General features: G+C 41.6%; 1 protein-coding gene across 8 annotated transcripts in view; it reads right to left on the reverse strand.

Annotated features, from left to right (window-relative positions):
• neb (nebulin) overlaps nt 1–13,850 on the reverse strand; it is a 60,638-nt gene extending 46,788 nt beyond the window's left edge. For all 8 annotated transcript variants that reach the window (XM_062534364.1, XM_062534367.1, XM_062534365.1 and 5 more), the window contains exons 1-25: nt 13,781–13,850; nt 12,885–12,996; nt 12,554–12,628; nt 9,385–9,453; nt 8,370–8,492; nt 7,762–7,872; nt 6,608–6,712; nt 6,392–6,496; nt 6,062–6,166; nt 5,719–5,823; nt 4,534–4,638; nt 4,300–4,407; nt 3,627–3,743; nt 3,237–3,338; nt 3,027–3,134; nt 2,715–2,819; nt 2,504–2,602; nt 1,963–2,067; nt 1,702–1,809; nt 1,469–1,582; nt 1,116–1,313; nt 761–868; nt 531–629; nt 320–424; nt 108–215 (exon numbers count right to left, since the gene is read on the reverse strand). In XM_062534364.1, the coding sequence (XP_062390348.1) occupies nt 108–215; nt 320–424; nt 531–629; nt 761–868; nt 1,116–1,313; nt 1,469–1,582; nt 1,702–1,809; nt 1,963–2,067; nt 2,504–2,602; nt 2,715–2,819; nt 3,027–3,134; nt 3,237–3,338; nt 3,627–3,743; nt 4,300–4,407; nt 4,534–4,638; nt 5,719–5,823; nt 6,062–6,166; nt 6,392–6,496; nt 6,608–6,712; nt 7,762–7,872; nt 8,370–8,492; nt 9,385–9,453; nt 12,554–12,604 (2,463 nt within the window). In that variant the 5' untranslated portion in view covers nt 12,605–12,628; nt 12,885–12,996; nt 13,781–13,850. The remainder of the gene's footprint in view (nt 1–107; nt 216–319; nt 425–530; nt 630–760; nt 869–1,115; nt 1,314–1,468; nt 1,583–1,701; nt 1,810–1,962; nt 2,068–2,503; nt 2,603–2,714; nt 2,820–3,026; nt 3,135–3,236; nt 3,339–3,626; nt 3,744–4,299; nt 4,408–4,533; nt 4,639–5,718; nt 5,824–6,061; nt 6,167–6,391; nt 6,497–6,607; nt 6,713–7,761; nt 7,873–8,369; nt 8,493–9,384; nt 9,454–12,553; nt 12,629–12,884; nt 12,997–13,780) is intronic.
• Between the last annotated feature and the right edge of the window lie 2,744 nt (nt 13,851–16,594).

Below are 16,594 nucleotides of genomic sequence, written 5' to 3' on the forward strand. Positions count from 1 at the left end.
GTGTGTGTGTGTGTGTGTGTGTGTGTGTGTGTGTGTGTGTGTGTGTGTGTGTGTGTGTGTGTGTGTGTGTGTGTGTGTGCGCGCGTGTGTGTGTGTGTGGTACTCACATCACTAGCTGCATGTCTGGCTGCTTTAGCAGCCTTGACAGGGATGGCATCAGGTTGCAAATCATACCCCTTTGCAATAGTCTCTTCCCAAGCCATCTTGTAATAATTCTGAACGAAAAACAGAAATTCCAAATTAACAACAGTCACGTGAGCACTGAAACACAAAGACCACCTTCCTCTAAAGCATGAGGAGCCAGAGAGTTCTAGCCTACCTTGCTGATGTTGTAAGCATTACATTTGGCTTGAAGGAACTCTGGGACATCAGGAGGCAAGGAGTACTTCTGATGGATCTCCTCAAGACCTTTTTTGTAGTGAAGCTACAAGGAAAAGCACATTGTATATTCACAGAGGCTTCTGCACAGAGGAAAAAAATATGAAGTTTTAGAAAGAGAAGTCATGAATGTGAATGTGGGAAGAACTTACATCACTCCTCAACATCTGGTTGACTTTGGACTGCAACATGACTGGATGGTCATCGATAGCAGTGAATGGAATGGTATCTGGGTGCTGCCTATACTTTTTCTGTGATCAAAAAATATCAGAGACTTAGCTAAAACAACAACATACTGATCTCTCAAAATCAAATACACAATGCACTGCAGCACAGTCAAATCACATACATGTTTAGACATTAAAACTACTGTACATCTTACCTCATTAAGGATCTCACCGGCCTTCTTACATTTTTCAACATCCAATGACCCAAATGGAACCCAAGGAGATCCTTTGACCATGTTGTTGTAGTCAGACTTATATTCATTCTGGAGTTGGAAGATTAGTTTGTGGTCATTCAAAAAACAGTGTACAACAATGGTTGGGTTTTTGTGCCATATTATGGAATATAACTTTAAGACTTGAATGAATTGGGGAATAAATGACAATGACACATAGCATACAAAAGGAGACACTAGCTGCTAATGTTGTATTTAATTGATATTTAGTATGTCAAGTATTCTTTAACACTTGGGCAGGGCAAGTGTGGGAAAGTCAGGTCAGAAAATTCCTTACGTCACTCTGGATGAAATTGGCTTGCTTGGCCAATGCCATTGGTAAACTATCGTAGGGCATGAGGTAGTTGGTGGGGATTTTTTTGTAGCCAGCCATGCTTGCAATAGCCTGGGACTTCTTAGCCAGTGAGACTGTCATCATGTCCAAGGGGGCATGGTACTTGGTCTTCATCTTTTCGTAGTCTTTCTTGTATTCACGCTGTGGAGATATTTAAGAACATGCAGATTTGATTGCCCACTCATTGAGGTTATAAATGTATGCATAAGTTAACATACATAAAAAGATTTGCAGTCTGACTGTGACTATGCTGATTTGTTCATTCCTGACCTAAAGGTGATTAAACTGCAACTTACTCCACTCTGAATCTTGGCCACATGCATGGAGTGCAACATCTTGGGGTCGTCGTTGATGCTGAGGGCACCAATCATGTGCCCTTTGTTCTTCTCATACTCCTTCTTGTACTTGAACTAGAACAAACACAACCGGCAACAAATGTCATCAACTACAAACTAAGAAAAGTTCAATGCAGACCATTCAGACAGAGCAAAATTAATTTAACTGAAATTGTGCAGGTCAGAACACTTACATCGCTGGCAATATTTGTATGGGCACGGGCAGCGAGGATTGAAATGGCGTCTCCTTTCACCTCGAATTTCTTTGCTTTTGTTTTCTCCCAGTCAAACTTGTAACAAGTCTGAAAATCATGGAGCACATGTTTATTGCATATGTATGTAGCATACACGCGAGGTGCATATTCACACAGAGAGTTATAGGAGTACATAAGTACACATGCAGTAGGGGCCTATTATTAAACACAACAACATTACCAGGAAGTATCCATACTTACGTCGCTGAGGTTATAGGCGTTGACTCTTGACTGAATGAAGAAGGGGTAGTCTGGAGGCACGTAGCATTTGAACTTCGTCTCTTCATACTTTGATTTGTAATTGATCTGCAGGAAACAACACAGAGGAGAGATGGTGAAGCAGTGATCTGCACATTTCCAAGTGATACCACTGAGCTCCACTAGGTGGCAGTGCTGCCCAAGAAACTGATAGATTCTCTAACAAAGCCTCTTTGCTTGACTAACTGGCCCTTTCCTTGGTGTATTTTTGGACCATCAGCGAAGACGTTTCCAAAAATAAAAAGCTGCTTGCACTGGTTTCCATAGCATCCAGAGCAAGACAGCTGGGCCATGAATGAATGCTGCTGGATGTGAGAGAGACATCCTAGATGAAAGAGCACTAATGCCATGGCAACCATTTTGAGTGCTTCCCTGCGTCTCATCATTCATCATCATTATTCTCACTACTCTCTCACTGCCAAGTTTCAATATATGTTTCAGTGTATACAAAGGGTAAATGAAAAAGAGCATATAGGATACATACGTCACTTAGTTGCTTGGCGTTAATTCCAGCTTGCACCATGACAGGCGAGTCAGTCACTTGAGTGAATTTAACTGTGTCTGGATGCTGGCGATATTGTTTCTGAAAAAGGCAACCACACAGAGATAAAAACAACCTCCACGGCAGGATTTTTCTCATTAGATACATAACGTATGTAATACACTGTATATACAGGATATATGTGTCAACTTACATCTTTGCACACTCCAACCTTCCTTATGGCTTCATACCCTGGGGTGATGGTTTGGGGGTAGTAACATCTTGTCTTTATGTCCTCATAATCTGCTTTATAATTTGTCTGGGAAAGGGAGAATATATTGACAATATTTCCCTCTGAATATAAACTGATAATGTTATTGCAAAAAAATAGTACAAATAAAATGTGAACTCAATAAATGTTGACTGCTATGAGGAGAGGGAGGTTACCGATAAACAGAATGACAGATAGACAGAGAGACACTTGGGAAATTGATCCAAAGGGAAATTTAGAAAATGAGTTACTCACAATGCTCTTAATTTCTTCCATCTTCTGACAATGCAGCATGTATATGTCCTCATAGCTGCCGACGTAATGACCTTTAACCTCATTTTCATACTTATCTTTATAGTGCGCCTGAAGAGAAGAGAGAAGAGATTGCATTTATATAAAGTTAAACACCCACTTAAATAAAAGATCAGGGAAGATAACAGTAATTCACCAAGCTTCCCTACTCACGTCAGTAAACTGCTTGAGGACAGTATCCATGTGGAACTTGGGCGTGTCACAGTAGTTGATGCTGGATCCCCGTGATTTCTCATAGCTGGCTTTATAGACTTTCTAAACAAGAGAGGGACAACAAAAACCTTCAGCTTCAATCAGTTAATATCAATGTGTATGTAGAGATCTGAATTTAATGGCAGGAACTAAATTGATCAATTTGTTTTGTTTAGTTTTGTTTACAATCTCACAATTTGTACTGATGTTTACATTTGCATTGCTCCATTCGGTGTCTCAGTGAACATTTGTGACTTACACTGTATATGCTCAATTTATAATTTGGGATTTTCATATGAACCTAAAAACCGAGAACACAATGGTAACACTGATGGAGGACTGGGTACATACATCACTGAGGATTGTTCCAGCATATCTCAGCTGCCTGAGAAGGGGATTGTCTGTTGCTGGGAGAACGTTGTAGCCAGCCACGGCTTTCGTCTTTTCGTAGTCCTTCTTGTATTTGACCTATAAAGAGAATGTTAAGCACCAGATTAGTGGGGGGGGGGGGGGGGGGGTACAGTGATACCACAAATACCAATGTCAGTTTCAAATATTCAATCCAAAAGATTCAAAATGCTGCTATCTAAGGCTGTTGATATGTAAACACTTGCATTTGCATTGCATCTCAAAGCCTCTTTGATGCAAGGCTAATATTTTGGCTAGACAACTAATCCTGGTTGCCCTTTTGTGTTTTAGCAGCAGAAGCTGATGTAAAGAAAGGGTCATGTGTCAGGGGGGCATGACCTCCCACAGTTCTCTCTGACCTGCTCAAGACTGTTGCCTTTCAGTATGGGTCGTTACACTGCGATGTGACTAGAATGTTGACTGTTCTAAAGAATATCTGGAATATTCCATGGAATTGTAGAATCTTACATTATTGATAGTGTTTATGTTTATGTTTGCTTAGCAGACACTTTGCTGAAAAGTGATGAGGACAAAACAGGAGGAAGGGAATACAACAATGAAAGAGTGTGTACCCCTGGAGACATGGTAGGGATAAAGAAAAGACTAAAACACAAACCGAGCTTGCAGCGTCACCAGCCTTCTTGCGAGCGGTGTATTCTGGCGTGTCTGTTTGCATGAAGTAGATTTGGTCTTTAATGTCTTCAAACGCCTGCGTGTATTTTTTCTGTAGTTGAAAGATAATACAAGCATGAATCAGTAAAGAATGAGTAAATAATTCATACAGTTGTATAACAAAACAACATGTTTTCAGTAATAGGGTTGATATCAGTGTACATTTCCATGGACTTACAGAGCTAAGGTTGTCCATGGCCTGTCTTGCGATGGCAACATCAAAGTAAGGTGTCTCACACCACTTTCCCTTAACATTCTTGTTGTAATCTTCATGGTATTTGAGCTGTAAAGATAGATTGTATTAATTATTAGTCAGAGAGTGCACTTATATTATATTTCATATTTCCCTGTAATCAAAACTCACAATCATATGAATTTACAGTTACTTTATCACACTGTATGGGGAAAAACAGCTTTGGATGGAATTAATTATAGTGAAAGAACTAATATTCCATTTCATACTTTATAAACGCTTTCTTTGCACCCAATGGGTGAAACATGCTATGGATGGAATCCAGTACAGTGACACAGACAGGAGGGTTTTTCCGCTGTCATGTTCCCTGGCCTGTGGCCCTTTGTTGTCCTTTACTTAGCACAGTCTGGACCGATATGTGACTCCCTATTAATATCAGGCAGCAGGTGGGAGATATCCCTGTCCCTCTCTCAGGGACTGCAGAGCCCATGGCTTGCTGATGGGCTCATCTGCCTGGGAGTGACAGCTTGAGCCAACAGGACATTACACACTCTCCCACCATCCCGCTTGCTAGGGGACGGCTCAGAACTGTTATACCGGTTGCGGCCTTTACTCACAATAGTATATTACATTCCACTTCATTTAGTTTAGGCCAGGATTGGGGCATAATGTTATTGCATTAAGCTATTTGTGTATGAATATGTATATAGTTATATATTCTTGCTCTTACCGGTAAATGTCTTGTCATACAGTCGATAATATAGTTCACTGTAAGAAATCATGCTTAAAACTGCTGTGACTGGACAATGCTTATTAGGATAAAATCCATAATGGCCCATGAAGTGGGCCTTTTCAGTCAGAGGGAAAGCTAAAAGTTGTCATTTGTAGCTGCATTTCAAGCCTCATCCACAGAATGTACACCACAGAGAACTTGGCAAACCCAAGCACAAATGATTCGGTTCACTGGTAAAGATCTGATGCAGATATATATAAAAATATAATGTATAAAGTGTGTTATAGTTATAAAATAAATAGTATGAAATTATAAATTACAAGATGTCCCATTTTCTAAAACAAACTGCACTGGCATATCTAAATATGCCACACCAGACCCAGGAATAGCACATGCATGCTAGGCCCAGGAGGGCTGTAGCCGATGGGGGCACTCACATCACTGCGCTGGGTGAAGACTTTCTTGGCCAGCTCCACCTCCGGAGGTTCAGCCAAGGATGTATACTTGGCCTTGCGCTCATCATGACCCTTCTTGTAGTTGATCTGCAGGGGAAAAGGGCATGAGGAGTTTAATTGATGACTTCCTAATACTTTCTTGAAACCACTAACATCTGAGGGATTTCAAAGACAATATACTAATCGAGAAGAACCCATGCAGGAAATATCTGGAGGGTATAAAGTGAATCCATTTTTACATGATGCTGTGATTGGAAAGTCAATGAACGGGTCTCATCACAGTTAAAAAGAAATGATATAGCATTTGGCAAAATGGCCGACTTACATCACTGAGGACCTCCTGAGCTTTGGCAACCCTGCGAAGTTCAGGGCTGTCACTGTAAGGATAATACATGGTCTTATCCTCATCCCAGGCCTCAGTGTACAGTTTCTGGAAAGCAAATACAGGACCAGTCAATCCTCAGAGTACTGTATACAGAAGTCACAGTACACAGTCTAAGGATATTAAAGACTATCTGTAATCTGTTAGATAGATGCTAAACTTTTCATAGATGCTTCTATCTGGTGTCCTCATTCCTTTGGACTTTACCTACAGTTATGAATATGTGTGCATAGTAGATGATAACACCCTTTCCTTTGGATGATTTGCACCCACCTTGCTGTAGTTTGCTGCATTCTTCACAGCCAGAACAAGCTCTGGAGCATCAGGTGGCAGCAGATAGCGGTCCTTTGTCTCGTCCCACTTTTGCCTGTAAAGAACCTGTAGTGATAAAATATGGGACATTTGAATGTTTTTTATCAGTGGAACGCAACATTTTTGGAAGGTCTGCCCTGAAGTTTAAACCATTTTGCACAGTGAATGGACACCTACTTTGCTGATCAGGTCAGTTACATGCTTCACGTGGGCAATCTCACGAGCCTCGCCATCATATTGGCTCATGGTCCTAGCCTTGGAACCCTCCATGCGGTATTTGACCTGGAAGCAAAAGATAGTATAAGCAGAAGGCCTAATCCAGACCTACTGTATAACCTCTAAATAGGCTTAGCAGGGCAAAGATGACTGCAATTCATTTTGGAGAATGGAATATGGTTTTATGTTAGGGTGACCAGAACCGTCACCGGTTTCAGGGGACAGTCCCCGTTTTTGGTTGCCTGTCCCCGGAAAAATACAGAACATCTACCTATGTCCCCGTTTTTGGAAAATAAAACTTGTTTCAAGTAGATTGATAGTCAAACTGAAAATGTCCCTGTTTTTTCGACATTTTTGGGATTATGTCCCCGGTTTTGGTTTCGGACATCTGGTCACCTTATTTTATGGCATATGCCACATAATGAAAATGGAGAGCATGGTGGGATCATTTTTTCAGCCACACATATTTGCTTTACATTTATTAATTTAGCAGAAGGCAACACTTTTATCCTAAGCGATTTACAGAAAGAGGAATAACATTGACGCTACAGCGCAGAGTAGGCCTTGGCTAGGAATTACTTCCGCATTAGTCAACACTGTCACTAGAGGATAAGAATGCAGACAGTATAAGTAAGTAGGCCTACAGTACTAGTCAAAATATGGCAGGAGGAAGGAGTGTAGAAGAAGGAGGTTAGAGGAGGGAAGAGACGGAAGTGCATGGGAAGTGCTGTATGCGGATGAATACTTCCTCAATACTGTAGCCCAGTGGTCCTCAAACTGTGGTACCGGTACCACTACCGGTATGCGGACTATCTGTTGTGGTACTATGGGAGTCTCCAAAATGTTTTTTTTTTATGAGACTAAAATAATCACTTCAAATTATATAACTATATAATGATTTTTTTCATTTAAACTAGTATTTATCTTGCTTGAAAAAAACAAACAAAAAAAACAATGCAAAATAGTATGTACAATATGAAATATATTTAAACTTAACATGCTAGGCTACTGTATTTTAATGCTGGTCATAATGGTGGCACTTGGAGAGTAAATAGTTCTCTGAGGTGGAAGCCTACTCATTGTGAAACGTTTGAGAACCACGTGCTGTAGCCTACCTCGCTGAGCTGCTCCTGAGCCTTCTTAATGCGAATCAGCTCCGGAGTGTCGGCGGAGATGGCATAAGGCAGACCCTTCACCTTCTTCTCGTAGGCCTCACGGTACTTGTTCTGTAAATAAGATTTGCATCACAGAACTACATGACCTTAGCATTGTTAGCCATGCTTGCATCATACTCCGAACGGGGGTCATCCCTATGTTCCCCGGGTCCTATGTTCCCCGTTTTTTCCCAAAAGGGTCCTATGTTCCCCGGGTGCAATACATACCGGGGAACATAGGACCCTTTTTTGGAAAAGCGGGGAACATAGGACCCTTTTTATAATTTAAGAAAAAAAGGGTCCTATGCTCCCCAGTCTCATACAAAGTGGGGAACATAGGACCCGGGGAACATAGGACCTGGGGAACATAGGTACGCTCCCCTAAGAGCGCTAGAGATCCCCAATGATATTGTTCTTCATACCGTTATCGTTAGTCAATGTAGGGACGTTGTCATTCATATTAGGTAGAGTGATATTTTTTAAAACTGCTGTAATTGGTATAGACCTAGTTGTCGTTCCCTGATGCGAAGAAGGGCTTTCAGGGGCAGGTAGTAGAATGCATGGCTTACGTGACTGTACTGGTCCAGCATCTTCTGGCTGTGGGCCAGGTAAGGAGTCATGAATTTGGAGGTGTCCACCTTGACCTTCTTCCTGACCTTACGGGTGGGCAGGGCACCGCCACCGGCTGCCGCCTAAGAGGCAGAATTCAGAATTCAGGTCCAGCAACAGTGATGGATGAGGTAATATGTCTTCGTTAACATTTAACATGCCACAATGAAACATACAGGTAAAATGAAGATATTTACTTGCCAGCAATAATGTTACACTTGTAATGAATGAATGGATCAATACACTGTGATCATTCGGTTTATAATTCACTTTTTTTGATCAAGTCTATCTATATCATATGAATATTACTAAGTCATTTGAATGAGCATTACAAGTTTTACTTAGCTCTGAGAACTGTTAGAGAATCTTGTCTTACCTTGCAATTCAAAGTTGATCAGAACCCATAAACCCATTAAAAATAGCCTACTTTTACTCAAACTCACAAAAACATTTATACTAATTTATCAGTTTTCTTTTTTTTTCTAAGTGTTTGTAAACAGTATCAAGTCATCAAGTCAAAGGAAGTAGGGCAACAACAGGGACACAGACTTTCCATAAAACACATATCTGATCAATGGACCATGAGAGAGTAAAGGTTCCCATGCACTCGGAATGTTTTAGAGGGACGATACGCAAGCAAACATGAACAAATCTCTGCCAATATTAGGATTGAAGCTCTTGATAACTAAAAAAAAGAATAATTATCTTAATTTTTTCATAATTCTACTCAAACACTAGGTTATGTTCTGATCACTAGAGCGACCTCCTTTTTGTTGGAGGTTGGGATTTGGAATACTCCAAAATCAGTTGTCTGTAAAGTGTTAGATGAGCAAGGCAAATTAGTCTGAAAACAAGCCACTGACAATTAGACAGTTTATTAATCTGTCCATTAAGGACAGCAGGCAGGTGGTGTTCATTCAGGAAGCATCGGGGCATAGTTTCATCATTGCCGTCCTGCGGCTTTAACACATTTACCTGAACCCCAGAGACAGTGGTCTGCTGTGTAACCTGATGAGTCGTTGTCACCACTTCCTCCTCCTCATACTATAAATATAGGACAAACTCGGCGGTTTCATGAAAGGATCACAAAGACTTTTTGAGATAAACTGCATGGTGTTTTTTCCAGCTCTGAGAGGCTATAAATTACCCTAAATCTTTAGAGAAGCTTCTCTAATCTATTCCAACCTGTACTCAAGCAATGAACCATTTGCACAAAAAAAAACATCTTTCAGCCCAAATGACTGTTCTTCATACTCCTTAATAATACTATGGGAAATGTAATCAGTGGTGATTTTAGCGGTGACCATTTCTCTATTCCAGAGAGGGAACAGGAGCCTATAATAGAAATCCCGTGTCGAGTTTGACTGACATAGCCTTCTGAACTGCCACTGCCCAGAACATCTAAGCACCCAGATGACCTCACCGCTATTCTTATTTACTGCTAAACCCATTGTTGTGATGGTAAATAGAAACTAGCGGATAGGACAATACTCAGACCTACTGGCAATACTCTTGACACTGGTTCTTTTAGTTCAGCAAGGTCTGAAGTGGCATTAGAGCTTGGTAAATCCAATACATTTATATATATATATATATATATATTTTAAAAAAAAAACCTTTCTTCTAGATCTTGGTCATAATTCCAATGAAATACTCTACACATTATAAGAAAACTGAATTTTCAAAGCTATTTCCTAAAAATAGCTAGTCAAGAAAAATGTCCCTCCAATGACCTCTGGCCGATCTGTTTCACCGCAACAACTATTTCCAACTGCTGCTGAGACCCTAACACTGGCTCAGTGGATCACACCAACGTGATTGGACACCAACGTGACTAAACATCCTCCAGAATAGGCTGCTTTACAAAGCCCCATCACAAGGCCACTTCAAAACCTTCTAGAATGTTCTACAGAAGACCTGACATGATCAAATCAAGCTATCAGAGCTGGAAAAACAAAGTCCAACACCATGAGTATTCTCAGCTACGGTTGTATGTAGCTTCATCACGATGACCTATGGAAATGCAAGGAGTCATACAGGACACTTCTGAACTTCTCTATCCCTGTCTGTCGGCAATGTCTCCTGCACTGGCTATTGCTGTACGACAGAAATAGAAAGATGTGTGTAGAAAAAGTGGTATGACTGGTTACAAAATACATTGAATATCTCTTCCTCCTTCAACATCTCCACTGTACTCTGCAGGTGGTTTCTCCAGGCTTCCTCCCCCCTTAACACATTCTCTGTGCGTGACGTTAATGGTTACAGAGCTACTGGAGTGTGATTTACAGCGCGGCTCGTCTCGTTTGCCTCCCTGCGAGTCTGCCGTAGATGTCCACTTCTATATTTGTATCTACTGCCAGCGCTATCCCCCAGTCAAGCCCTGGCCCCCGGGAGCTGCTTTTCCCTTATCGGGGATTTTCTTGGGGGAAAAAGAATAAAATCATTCAGGGGGGGAAAAAAAGGAAAAGAGGCGAAGTGGAAATAGGGGGCACCCCTGATATTAAAAGGATTCTGTCAAGAATGTCTAGCTTCTGATGACAAGAAATATCTGGCATCTGACATATGCGAGGAAACCCGCAAAAATACAATCAGTGTGTCCTGGTATGCTCCTTCGCATTCCATACATCCAATGTACTGTTTTGAGAACAATAGGTCCTTGTGTTGATCATAAGTGTAGATGAAAGTAATAGTGAAACCAGAGTGTATGTAGCTTGAAAGTGTTTTTTTCCCCTGTGAAGATTTCCATCTTTGAATTAAAACAAGATGGTAAATCTCATACACCATTTCCCAGCTGATATGTTAAAGGAGAGTCCAATATGGCCACTGTTCACATCGATATTTAACAATAAAAGGGTCAAGCTGAGTATAATGTACATTCTATTTACTTCCAATTTGTATTCTCCTTTAAGATATCCCCACCAGGAAATGGTCAACCTATACAAGGCCTCCTTTAATCCTGTTTCTCCAGGAAACAGAAATTAAAGTATGAGCCTTCTGTTTTCACTCTTCCATTGAACACCCAGACAAACACATTGTGAATAAACACAAAGACACATTTGCATTTGCACAATTGCAGTTAGCGGAGTAGAAATCCTTAAAGCCTGGAGCTTTTCAAACCGTGAAACATTTAAATACAAAATGCCCATTTCCAGAGACAAGTGTTCTGTTTTTTTTTAATGGTGCTTTACACAGCAGGTCCCAGTTCACTTCAATATGGTGTCAGTTTTGTTTACAAATACTGAACAATGGGCACAGCCCATTCAAAACCTAACTTAACACAATATCACCTTAGTCAATTATGTCAGCTCCAAATATAGCTTTAAGGAGATCTTCCTCTCCCTGCCACCAGGGGCATCGCATGTGAACAGAACGTAATCTCACTGTTAGTATAAATGGTCCATGATGAACAAGATATGTTCATGAGAATATCATAGCTAACAGTGGGTACTTCCATTCAAGCAAACATCATAATTGACAATAATTGCCCATGTAAGAATACTTACTAACAACAACATAGATGAAATGTAAATATACCGTTAATGACATGTTTGTATGTATGTGGCCTTTTCATAAACCAGGATAATCAGATTTGTTACCATACATATTATAAGAAATGTACTAGTTATGTGGTGTAGCCTAGATGTATTACAGTTGACTTTCTTTTCTGTTTTTATGAAGGTGCTTTTGTGATCTCAAAAGTTAATGATCAACAGGGATATGGTGGCTACAAATACATTTTCAGACTTCTTGCAAAAGTTCTTATTTTGCTAAGAACATAGAAGTTAGACTTCAGTGAAGGTTTTATAGAGGGGGTAATTTACTATGTCCTAAGGTAGGTGGTAAGGTCCCTGTAACTCCAGGGAGGAGGCTGGAGTGAAATGACACCCAGCTCTGCTTGCAGATGGCTCACTGCTGACACTGAACTGCTGACTGAGTCGATATCATAGCTAACTATTCATAGATCCTCACCACTGGGCCTCAAGTCTACAGGAATCTGAGGATGTATCCAATTAAGTCACTAATAGTGGTCCAGAAAAGCTGAAAGTGAATGAGATGTATTTGCTTCCTGTGGTATGAGGGTGTCATTCATTGGTGGTGTTATCAACACATTAACCGAGGTGTGGTGAAACTCCATTGATCTTACCTCCTCCACAACCTCCTCCTCGAACTCCTCCTCAATTTCTTCGGTCTCCATAATGATAAAGTTTTAAGAGGGTCTCTGCAGAGGGGCAGAAGGAAGTCACACACTCTGCCAAAGCCACCTCTAACAGTCCTGTTAAGTTATACTCACAAAACACATAGCTCAGTAATACTATCAGCTGCTCATACTGTAAGCTTAGTATGATGACAAGGAATTCTGTTGGTCATAAGCAAGATAGTAGATGCATTCAAAATGAAGTCTAGAGGCAAATCAAGACAGGTTTTTCCAGGTAACGTGCAAAACATAATAGACTCAATTAACATGCCACACGTACCGCTTCAGAGAGATCTGACAGAGTTTTCAGCAACCTTGAAGTAAGGAAGCTGCTCAGTGTCCATCCACAAGAGCCAAAAACTGATATTCCACTTAAATGTGTTGCTGCAAACCTGGACAGAGACAGAGACGCGTCACAAAATGCTGTCACACTTTTCTGAAACCCCTAGACTTGCGACAATAACAATACAAACAAAAAAGAGCTAAGAGGATAGCTCTCTGCTGCAGGCCTCTGTCAGAAGTTTGACACCCAAGATGCCCCAAAGTGCTACGCCTCCTGGCTGAAGGACCGCGACAGCTGCCCAAAGCGCTCCAGCTATTCGTCATGTAAGCTAATGCTGCGGCCTCATTGGCTGTCTTTGTTTAGCTAGCAGAAGAAGCAATGCCTTCTGAGGCTAGAGGTTAAATATAGGACTGCAAACTGACTACCCTTTTTTAGCACTTGACAAGACATTAAAATTAATTTAAATAAAAAATGTATACATTTATCTTTGCTTTCCCTCCAAAAATAAATACACAGGGAAGAAAGGACCAAAGAAGAGGGCAAATGGTTGAGTTGAGTTGAGTCCTGCCCCCCAGTGGAAAGGCCGTTCTCCTGTGTGGGGTGTCCCACTCTAATCTCAATCACAGAGCTCTTGGACTTGGTTTGGTATCTGTATTGACTGGAAATGGAGCCTCTCCACGGGATGATCACCACGACAGCATCAGGCCCAAGCCTTAATCCACTTCATCCATGGGTCCAGTTAGTGAGGAGAAAAACAATCCCAAGTAGAGGCCATGCAAAAAGTTGCGAATGATGACAATGTGGGCGAGCTCACCACTAAGACCCTGATCTCCTTTGGATTCTGCTGCTTTTGGTTTTCTACTGTGCTTTTTTTTCGGTCTCGAGCTTCTTACCGGTTACTGTATGAACGATTCCCCAGACTCCAGAGCCTCCCCAACTCTTCCCTCCTGAGAAACTCAGAGCGGACAGCTCACAGCTGCACCAGAGACCTGGTTATCATGTGCCTCTGCCAGCCAATCACAGAACTCGGCTCTCAGGTTTCAAAAGCTAAATTTACCTAAGCGATCCCATCAGAAAAGACCACCTGTTCAGCCAATCTGTTATGATTCAACTATGAGGAGAGCCCTGAGAAAAATAAATGAGTGGTTGACATAGAGGTGTTGTGATGATGTCGGGGGAAGGAGCCAGAGAATGATTAGCTGCCTTTGAGGCAGGTGATCTGTGAAGTTTGAGCTAAAGGGAAAGGTTGGACTTGACCTGGACAAACACTCTGGAGGCCAGAGGCTCTGAAGTCATCTGGCAAATACCTTGAGCCAATGGCTGCAGCTCCACAGGAAACCATGTCAAAGCCAGGGCTCCCCGTTTAAGACAATGACCTGTCCAAAGAATAAACAACCTTAGAGTTAGAAGTGACAACATTTCGGAACAACTCCAACTTGGATCAATTTCATGTTCCTCTCAAGGACCATATGGACCACAATGAATGGATTCACACACTAACACTGTAGCCTTGTCTTTATTTCTGGTGTAGGTCAGAGTGAGGTCGGTGAGTAGAAGAATTGGTCCTTGTCACCGATGAGCTGCAGTCCTCTTGTTTTCATGGCCACACACTGATGATGACCATGGCTTGACTCATACCTGAAAATTAAAGGCTAAGGTGCTAACCTTGTCCAGTGACCTTAATATGCAGGAGCAGACAGCAGCTGTCTTAGTACAGCCGCCTTCTCATTCCCCGGCCTGTGCGTCCCATAATGAGTACAGTATTAAAACTATTCCGGGTGATTCAAAAATACTACAGCAAGGGCCTATTTTTAAGCGCGCTGTGCACCCAGTGGCATGGATGTCGGGATGATACGGCTTTTAGATCACTCCAGGATCGGCATGCTTGCTATTATGCGCCCAACTCATGCTTCCCCTCTGCTAGGCCTGAGGTGACAGTATGTAAGAGGCAGCACTTGCATTTTTCTCCGTCAACCTCCACCTCTAGCCACCCCACCCAAACCACCCACCCACCCCCGTCACATATCGCATACCTTCCTCCCTCCCCAGAGTCTCTCTTCCTCCCTTCCCTGGAGTCGCTCACGCTTCACAGTGGAGCGCGGCTGCCTGAGTGACAGGTGCAGCTGCACGTCTCTCTGAGAGGGTCAGGGAGCCAGAACCTCAACTCACACCTCCTCCGCCCTCTCCCTCTCCCCCTCCCCCTCCTCCTCCTCCTCTTCTCTGGCTCGTTCTGCGTCGGAGAAAGCCATAGCATCAGCACTCTCAAAACTGAGATGGAGGGAAGGGAGGGAGCGACGCGCTCCGTTAAAACCTCAAGTGATGCTGTCCAACCACGTTTTTTTTTGTCTCTGCCATGGAGAAAAAAAGGTTATTACATGTACATTATGAATGCTAATGCAACATGGCTTGTGTAGGCCATTGAAATACAAATATGCATATTGAGAACTACTAATCAGGTCTTGGTGTTTGATGATGCATTTATCTTGTTGATTGTATAAAAATATTCAAATAGACACTGTTTGTGGTTGTCTCTTTAAAACATTCAAAAAGTGAGGGGACACTGAATCCAATTCCATCAGTAACAACAGGGACCATCTGAGGAGCTTTTGAAAAGAGACAGTTTGATGGACCACCACACACTGGAGTGCCATGCCGTTTGGGTCCAGTCAGCTACAGCAGTAAATGGAGAGCGATGACAGAGTGGCGAAGGAAAACAAGTCCAGAGATGCTTAGTCACTGGAAAACATGACACGCTGGAGAAAGGACAACTGGACCCCCCTGCTACACACACTCACTCATATCAGAAAACAAAACTCTTCATCACTGAGGTAAGCATGCTAAATGAAGTGATGGCATTAAACACGACCTGTTGAAAGATGAAGCTACATAATATATGGCTAACAAATGGCACTTATATTATGAGATCACAGAAGGCTACATCATGCAAAACATGAGTGATGATCAAATGCAGTATTCATAGTGCTTCTTGACTTACCTGCAGAACAGCACATCTACTGTTAATACAAGTCAAATCCAAATATTCCGACATCATGAACCCTTTGGCCTTTGTCAAGGTCAGTGCTTAATTAATCTTGCATTACAGAATTGTGACCTTGCGGAGAAAAATCTGTAGTAGTTCACTTGCTAATTTAGAAAACTGATGTTGCAGATGTAAGTTTACCATGGGTAGATTACCTCAATTGAGCATAACCTTAGAGGTAAACAAAACAAACAAACAAAAATAATATACCTATTACAGTGTCTACCTGCTGCCACCTTATGACAAAAAATGTTTATAGAATAACCTGATACCTATACTGGTCATGGGTTCAGGCCTCTTGTGCAGCACTGCTCAGAACTTTTCAAGATCGTCTGTGAATGTTGTCTCTCAGTCTTTACAGAGCAACAAATGGAGCACAATAGATTAAAGCACACCACATTTAAAAACAACAAAATCTCAGTTTTTTTTCTGGTTAAGAAATTCATGGCTGTGGCAATGTAGTGAGATTATTCTACATTATTCTAACAATACCTACCCACATTTGTTCTGGGCACTCAACTTGATCTGTTCTTTAAAAAACAATTAGATGTTAAGATTTGAAAATGACTAACCAAATAATGTTGTGAAGACTAACGCTATAAAATCTTTGTTTTAAGATACTGACTAGCTGAGTAGCTACATATTCAACAGCTCCAAACTAGAAGAC

This window comes from Sardina pilchardus, chromosome 4, assembly GCF_963854185.1.
Source record: "Sardina pilchardus chromosome 4, fSarPil1.1, whole genome shotgun sequence".
Classification (NCBI taxonomy): domain Eukaryota; kingdom Metazoa; phylum Chordata; class Actinopteri; order Clupeiformes; family Clupeidae; genus Sardina; species Sardina pilchardus.